Here is a 7,962-nt window from a genome sequence, read left to right as displayed (position 1 = left end):
TTGGGGCGCGGAAGAGACCGGCCGCTGGACGCGGCGCCCCCGAGAGCAGCGAGTCTGCCCCCACTGCCACGACGGCATTGAAGATGCCCCCCACATGCTGCTCACCTGCCCCCTTTACGCCCCGCTGCGCCTCAACTTTCCTGACCTGTTTGCTGAGCCCCATCCTCCCCACCGCTTCCTCCGCCAGAAACCGTGCCGCCTCGCCGCCTTTGCTGCCGCCTGTCACCAGCGCTGGCTGACCGCCACCGTTGCGCTGCCTGCAGTCCCGCCCTGAACCCCCACTCTCATGTCCACCCCCTTTGCTCTTACCGCACCACACCTGCTCCACGACATGCAGTACTGCCTGCCCGCTCACACACTAAACGCTCGGTGACCTGTCAGTTGGCCTGTCCTGCCTGTTGTTCTACTGCTTCATCCCTCCTTGCTCGAACAACAAAGTCTGTGCTGCAAGCTTGTTCTTGCTGAAACCAGACTGTAAGCCCACACAAGCAAGCATGGGCAGCCCACACATTGGGCAGGCCACCGCCCCCAACTCGCCCTCAACACCCCAATGCCTCACGTTGCTGCTGTCGTAGATGCGGCGTTCCCTTGCGCCCTGACACATCTTATCGTCGCTGTAACCGGTGAAAGGCTCGGTCCACTGACCGCAGTGGTGGAGGCCGCTCTCGCTGCAAGGTGCAAGCGTGGGACAGCAACATGATGGGCAGTGGCTGGGTGCGGGCTGGGCCTGCTGTTAGGCCGGGAGGGGCGGCCCTGGGATAGGGAGGAGAGGTTGAGAGCCACCGCTGCCGCAGCATGCCCCATGTGCGGGCCCCTGCTGGCTTGCCTGCACCGGAAGTAATCGCTGGTGGGTGCATTGATGAGCGCGGGGGCCTTGCACGTGTTCTCTGGAGGGCGGCACACATGCTCCACCCAGGTTTGGTCCACGAACTCCCCAGACTCGTCCTTGCGGCATGACCAGCGCACCTGCAGGGGCCCATGCGGGGCACACATTTGAATGGGGTGGCAGTCGGCACCAGATGCCCAGCCAGCCAGCAGGCGCAGAGCAAACTTGGGACGGAGGCGGTTTCATGCGACTCGGCTCCTGGCCTGAAGGCGATGCTCACGACGCCACCTTTTGGTTCATGGTGACTGTATAAAGATTGGGGTTGAGCATAGGGTCGTCAGGGATGTCGGTGGGGTAGATGTAGATGGCTTGCTTGTAAACACCTTTGGACAAATCGTAGAGCTGCCCAACCCGACAGCCATATGTCTCGTCGTCGCTGCGCCAGGTGGGTTGGGGAGGGGCAGGCGTGCAGCGTAGCACCAAAGAGGCTTGAAGCATGCACTCGCCCCTCATGGACGTATTGTAGTGCCAGTCATGTTAAACAAGCAGACCAACCGACAGGGGCGCAGGTAGGGACACTGTGGGAGGTCTGGTGGGGTCAAGCCCAACACCTGATGGAACCATGTCCGCCCGGTATTGCCCCGCTGCACAACAGGCAGGCGGCTGCAGCTGCAGCCGGGGCCCGTCTCACAAGGATGTGCCATCTGGGGGGTAGTTGAGCAGATCCATGGCCTCTTTGGTCTTGTACGTCGCGTTGGTCGGGAAGCTGAAGTTACGCACCACCTGCGCGGCAGCAGGGAAGCCGAGCAGGCATCCAGCTGGGGCAGCAGGACGGTGCCGCTGGGTCCAGACCGCCTGGGCTGCCCCAAGAGGGCCACAAGCGCTGCTCACTGACCTGGCAGGCACAGGCATCCGGCCGCCGGGCTGGAGCAGGCAGGAGCACGAGCGAGCGGAGGCTGCATGCGGGGGCGGCTCAGTAGTCCACCACTGTCCGGCCAGAGCGTGTTTTCTGTTAGGAAAAAAGATGGAGTGCCAGGGCAGGGGCAGGCACATGTGGGCAGGCACATGTGGGCAGGCGCATGTGGGCAGGCACATGTGGGCAGGCAGCAGCAGCAGCAGCGCCCCACCTGCAGCATGCGTTTGCGGTCCAGGTGGTAATTGACGCGGGCCTGCAGCTTGGTGGCGATGGCCTGCGCGAATGTCTTGAGCTGCGTGGCGTAGTCCTGGTCCACCACACCCGCCATGACCAGGTTCTGCGGGTGGGGCAGGGCAGGCAAGCAGGGTGGGGTCCTGGGCCATGGTGTGCACAAACCGTTTCTTTGTTTTTTCCTGCTACACGGGAAATGACAGAAGACAGCAGCCGACAGTGCGCTGTGCCTTGTGAGCAGCCAGCTGGGCCTGGGGGGCCTCACCTGCAGCACCGCAATCTTCAGGAGGGCGCCTGCAGAGGTGGATCAGGGCAAAGCTGGCACAAATGTTTGCTCTGCTTTGCTCAGGGATTTCAGTCTAAAGCACGCAGGCCACAGGGAACGCAGGCGCGTGGGCAAGATCGGAGCCGCTTGCTGGTAGTCTCACCCCTGGCAATTGCGACAGTTGCGTCGGCACTCATGTAGTTGTCAAACACGTTGAAGTTCTTCACAGAGTCCACCAAAAACAGGGGCAGAATGGTCTGCAGCGCCGACACAACCCAGGACAGGCGGGGTGGGATTGGATGTGCCCTCCATCGGCCCTGCTGCTGGTAACATATGCCCCACCCCGCTGTCTGTCTGTCTGTACATCCATAAGGACAAATGAATGCTACGGGCCCAGCTGGTGTTGCAACTGGAAAAGATGAAGGCACCGTACACAAACAGGGAGAGGGAGGGGCGATCCTCACCTTCATGCTGGCAGCCCACTCTGCATGGTCTAAGACGTCGTAACAAAACCTGCGAGCAATGATGGGGGTTACAACTTGGAGGACCTGAATCAGTCGAGCATGACCACAAAGGGACGGTAGAAACAGACAACGGCAGAAGACAAACAGACTGCAGGAGGACACCATAAGGTGCAGCTCACCCATCTGGGTCGCAGAGGCCAGCGTTTGCCTGACCATTGATAGAACAACGCGCTGCATGGAGTGGGCCACGGCATTGCATGATACAAGTGGCGCGTGCACACGCGGCCTGCCACTCCCGCGCCTTCCAGCAGCATGCCTCGGCGGCATGCCAAGTGCCCCCGGCGCTCACTTGGCGAGGTGAAGTTCCAAGTAGAGCCAATGCATGCAGCATCCTGCTGAACGGGGTTTGCACAGAAGGTGGGCCCAGCATCCGAGACACTGCGCTGGCTGGGCTTCTTGAAGCTGACTGCCACGCAGTTTTGGTTGCCGCATGTCTCAAGAATCTGCGTTTAGGGCGGGCACCGGGGTGGGGGTGGGGGCGCCGCAGGTCAGCCAATGAGCCGCAAGCGCGCCGCACTGGCTCTTGCCGCCATGCTGGAAGCCTACCTGCGACTGGATGCTCTGCATGGCTTGGTTGAAGGCCGCTGCAGCGCAATCGACAAATGAGGTGAGCCACAGGTCCAACGGCACACTGAGCAGGCACCTTGCATGAGGGGAACGAAGTGCTCATGTTGCTCAGGGGCGGCGAGGCGCACCCAGGTCCCTCTCATTCAGCATCTGGCTGGTCGTGTACCTGCAGGGCCACAGAAAACGCAGCTGAACTCAGCATGCCACCACCTCCCCTCGCCCCAGCCCCAGCTGCAGCCAACAAATCCTGGCAGCCCGGTGCCGGCACCCTGCTCACAGCAGCTCCCGAGTCATCGCATTGAGCTTGCAAGCGAGCCAGTCCTGCAGTTGCTTCAAGTCCTGCACTCATTGAAGGGCGGCATGCATGGGCAACAAGTCAGCTCGGACGGCCGCTGCTCGCATGCGTTGCGTGCACGATTGAATCCAGGCAAATACCTTCTGCAAGTTATACTGCACATACTTGGATGCCATAATGGGATCACTGCAGGTAGAGCAAACAATGGGTCAGCTGCGGCAGCGCGGGGCTTGTGATGTCAGCCATATCGATGTTGCCGCCCCACTCACTTGTAGTAGCCTAACACATTATTGGAGATGCCTGTGACAACGCCCAGCCCCACCTTCCATGCAGTTTTTGCCTGAGGGACGGCAGAAGATGCCAAACCAAGGAGGCCGCTCAACACTCCAAGCACTCCAACAAGCAACAAGCAACTCCTGCAATGCAAGAAGAGATGCAGGAACATGTCTGCGGCCTTGTCCTCAGCCAGTGCCATTCTCCGCCACCGCTGCCACCGCCGTCGTTACCGCCACTGGAGCTCGCACCTCCCATCACACTGCTCTCAGGCTCCTCGGGCTCATTCAGCTCGAATGCAGAGCATGCAGTCGCTGCAAGGTGAAATGAGCACAGCAGAAGCGGTGGTCACGGCAAGGAACAACTGCAGCACCGGTAGCTGCCGAGCCATGGCTCACACACACTATGTGACCCACAATCCTGCCACAGGAAAAGCGCCATGAATAACTCCAGCGTGAACTGGTGGTACGCCACGGCAGTGGCTTCCCCCTCGTGCTCACCAGTGCAGGGATCGACCGTCTCTACTGCGCAGCACGGGTGGGGGCCACGGGAGAGGAGCAGCAGCGCAGCGATGGCTAGGGCAGCGCGACCTGCCCGCGTCCCGCGCATGTCTGCGGGTCTGGAGCTTCCAGTTAGTCACAGCGGGAATGGAGCTGCAGGAGGAGAGGTTTGCAATGCCCTGGAGCGTCCTTACGGTCATGCACGTCCAGCCAGTTCCCAGAAGGTAGTCGGGTGGTGGAAACCACCCTGGCACGGTAAATCGCTCTGTGAGAGGGGCGGAGCGGCCGGCAGGTCGCTTCCATAAAAGGGGAGCGGGGAGGGGGGGAGGGGGAGGAAAAGGGAAGGGAAATTGGTGGTGCGAAGCCCACCGCGGCGGCGGCGGCGGCGGCGCAGCCACACGCACACGCTTGCATGCTGTGCGCAGCAGAACATCAGCAGGCAAACAACATCCGTGCTTGGCAGAGCCTAGGCGCTACTTCTGCTAAAAACCAAAGGGCTCAACCTCCTGCCTTCTCAGCCGTCACTCCTCTGGCTCCGGGAAGGGCTTGACACCCTCCAGCCCCTTCTTGGCCCGCTCCAGCATGTGCTGCCAGTACCCTGCATGGCAGTAACAAGCATGCAAGTCGGTCCCAGCGACGGGGCCCTTTTGGCGACCCCAGCAGAACGCGCCTGTGTGACCCAGCACCATGTTTGTCTCGGGCACATTCAGCCCGCGCTGCACGGTGGGGCGGGCCTTGATGGCGTCGACCCAGCGGCGCAGATTGGGGTAGAATGCAGCCAGGGAGATGCCCCACAGGTCGTGCAGCAGCACCCAGGGGAAGGCCGCCACGTCTGCAATGCTGAACTGGCCAGCCGCCAGCCACTCCTGCCCCTCCAGGCGCTTCTCCATCACGCTGCGGGGCGGGGCAGGGGCAGGGGCAGGGGAACAGTGCTGGGCTGTGAGGTGCAGCGGGCTGCCTTAAGGCTTTGAAGCACGCCTGCTGCGATGCGATGCATATGCCAAGACCGAAACACCGAGTGAGCGCTGCCCCCAAGACAGCGACACCCACATCCCGGGGCCCAGGCAGGCATCCACAACCCACCCTCCCACCTGAACAGGCGCTGCACCTCGTTCACGTAGCGGCTGATGGCCAGCTCGCTTCGCTCGGGGGCATACACCAGAAACCAGTCGGCTTGGCCAGCCATGGGACCCAGCCCGCCCTGCAGCCAGGGGAGGTGCTTGCAGGGCCCCAGACACGGATGCTGCTCGACTGTGACGCAGGCTGAAGAGTACCACTGGTCATCGCTAGGCGGCAGGCTGTGCCGGGCCACCCTCATTGTGGTCATTACTGCCTCCTCCATTTCCGCTTCCGCTTGCTGCTGACTCACCACCTGCCAGAACAGCCAGCTCAGCACCTCGGCCCGCCCCGCCTTGTCGGCGGGCAGCAGGCGGTGCTGCGGGTCCTGCTCAGCCAGGTGCAGCAGTACCGCGCCCGACTCAAACACCGGCAGGTCCCCGCCGCGGTGGTCCACTGCAGAGGGGGAGGGGAGCGAGGCAGGTGGCCAGCCGGCTGGCGGGCCGTGATGGAGCAGCATGCAGCCCATCCGGCCGCTTCTCCATCCTCCATTGTCACAGCCTACCTATGGCAGGGATGCGTCCGTTGGGGTTGATCGCAAGGTACCAGTCCTCCTTCTGCAGGCGGGCGGCACCAACACATCATGACCGTGAGCGGACGGAGTTGGCACCCACTGCGAGTTGTGACACTGCCACACATGCTGGCATGTTCCTTCGACTTGCCTGCTTCCCTGCCCCCCAGTTGGTTGGGTGCCCCGCCTTCTTCCAGGCAGGAAGGGCGGCTGGCCTGGAGGCACCTGCGATGGCGGGGCCGACAGGGGGGAGGCCGACCGGGCACTTTGCTGCCAACAAGACTTCCAGCTCTGCGTGCAGCCTGTATCCACTCCCGCTCCCAACCTGCAGCTCCAGCTCCTCCAGGCAGATGCTGGCCTTCCATCCTGCGCAGGTCGCGGGGCCAAGGGGAAAGGGGTGGGCGGGGCAGCGGAAAGGGGTGCCGGGGCAGCGCCAGCTTTGGCGCCGCCGCCTGCGGGTCGTGGCGGCGAGAACCCTAACACCTCTGGAAGTCCTCGTGGTCCTCTAGCATGCCGAACCGAGCCCCAGATACAATTCACTGCCTGTCACACGGTGCAGGCTCACCATTGGGCGTGCCGGCGGAGTAGAGCGTGATGTCGGCGCTGCCTGCGCCGCCCAGGCCCGCCATGGCTGCTTGTGTGCTTCAGCTACTGCAGCCTGCAGTTCCGGAGTTGTCGAGTAGCTGGAATCCTCCTTTTGGAAAGGACTCCACAAGGATAGCGCCTTAGGTGGCCTGTGCTCCGCTGCTTCTGCATTTCCAGCTCGCTCTCCTCTGCCCACGACCCCTCCTCAACCATCCAAGGCTTCTCAGGTGCGCAGGGCAGCTGTGTGTGCAGGGCGTAGCTGGGCCTGCTGCTCGAGCCACACACCTGCCTCCTCAGGCCTCCCAGCAGCACCAGACCCTTGCCATGCATACGTCCAGGGACAGCATGCCGCAGGCAACTGCTGCCACGCCTCGCCGGCGAGGCAGCGCCGGTGTCGCAGAGCGCTGGCTGCCGCTAGCCTTCTAGAGGCTTCTCATGACGCCCACCTTGCTGCAGGTCCTCCACCCACCCAACCACCACCAGAAGCACCCATGGCCGAGCAGCAGAAGCCCATCACTGAGCGCATCTCGGACACCATGGTGAGCCCTGCGGCCGCAGCCAGCCGGTGCCGTGCAATCGGGGCTGCGGACTGAGGGGCGCAGCATGCAGGCATGGCGTCAGCCCGGTGACCTCTGTGCACCTGCACCTGCAGGCTGCGGCAGGCCAGAAGGCCGGCGAGGCGTGGGAGGGCGCCAAGGACAAGGCGGCGCAGGTGAGCAGCACTTGCTGACGCAGCAGCTGCCCGGCAGCGCAGCGCGCCATGCGCGCCCAACCTGCCTTGCCTGTGCTCCCAACCTGGTTTGCCTCTGCCCCCCCACCCGCAGATGGCGGGCGGCGCGCAGGAGACGGGCGCGCAGGCCGGCGAGCAGGGCGGCTCTGTGATGGAGCAGGTGAGGCTGGTCCCTGCAGTGGCGGCAGCACATGGGAACATCATGCACGCCAGCAATCTCCTCGCTGCCACCTGAGCTGCCACCTTTGAGCTCCTGTCCCTGAATCAGCGCCGCGCTGCGCACCCCTGCAGGCCAAGGGCAAGGCCACCGAGATGCAGCACCGTGCGGGTGGGTGGGGTGCCGCAGGTGCCTTGCCTGCCTGCCTGCCCGCCTGCTGCCCTGGACCTGTTTCTGCCCTGTCGCCATGCATTTTGCTTTCCAAGGCCAGGTGCTTGCTGTCCCCCTGCGTGCTCCCCACCTCTCCCCTCCCCGTCTGTTACCGTCTGGAACGTTCCCCCGCCTCGTGCAGGTGAGGGCATCGACCAGGCCAAGCACAGCACCCAGGAGACCATGAAGGAGGCCAAGCACAGGGCCGATGAGGCGGCCAGGCCTGGCGCCAACCCCACCCGCTGAGCGCCCCGCC

The 7,962-nt window shown here is 63.5% G+C and overlaps 2 protein-coding genes across 2 annotated transcripts; one reads left to right on the top strand and one right to left on the bottom strand.

Annotated features, from left to right (window-relative positions):
- Positions 1-4,918: 4,918 nt before the first annotated feature.
- CHLNCDRAFT_137523 (hypothetical protein) lies at positions 4,919-6,653 on the bottom strand (the record flags this gene model as incomplete). The annotated part of the gene is made up of 7 exons (XM_005845065.1): positions 4,919-4,995; positions 5,077-5,291; positions 5,489-5,598; positions 5,767-5,909; positions 6,019-6,070; positions 6,350-6,390; positions 6,590-6,653. 7 exons carry the CDS (start codon positions 6,651-6,653, stop codon positions 4,919-4,921), a joined length of 702 nt encoding a protein of 233 aa, XP_005845127.1.
- A 447-nt stretch (positions 6,654-7,100) lies between these two features.
- CHLNCDRAFT_137522 (hypothetical protein) lies at positions 7,101-7,952 on the top strand (the record flags this gene model as incomplete). Its single annotated transcript, XM_005845179.1, has 5 exons — positions 7,101-7,148; positions 7,262-7,321; positions 7,434-7,499; positions 7,631-7,667; positions 7,849-7,952. 5 exons carry the CDS (start codon positions 7,101-7,103, stop codon positions 7,950-7,952), a joined length of 315 nt encoding a protein of 104 aa, XP_005845241.1.
- Between the last annotated feature and the right edge of the window lie 10 nt (positions 7,953-7,962).

Source organism: Chlorella variabilis, assembly GCF_000147415.1.
Source record: "Chlorella variabilis unplaced genomic scaffold CHLNCscaffold_19, whole genome shotgun sequence".
Classification (NCBI taxonomy): domain Eukaryota; kingdom Viridiplantae; phylum Chlorophyta; class Trebouxiophyceae; order Chlorellales; family Chlorellaceae; genus Chlorella; species Chlorella variabilis.
The sequence above is the reverse complement of the archived record's forward strand: the minus strand, read 5'-3'. Positions and strand labels throughout refer to the sequence as shown.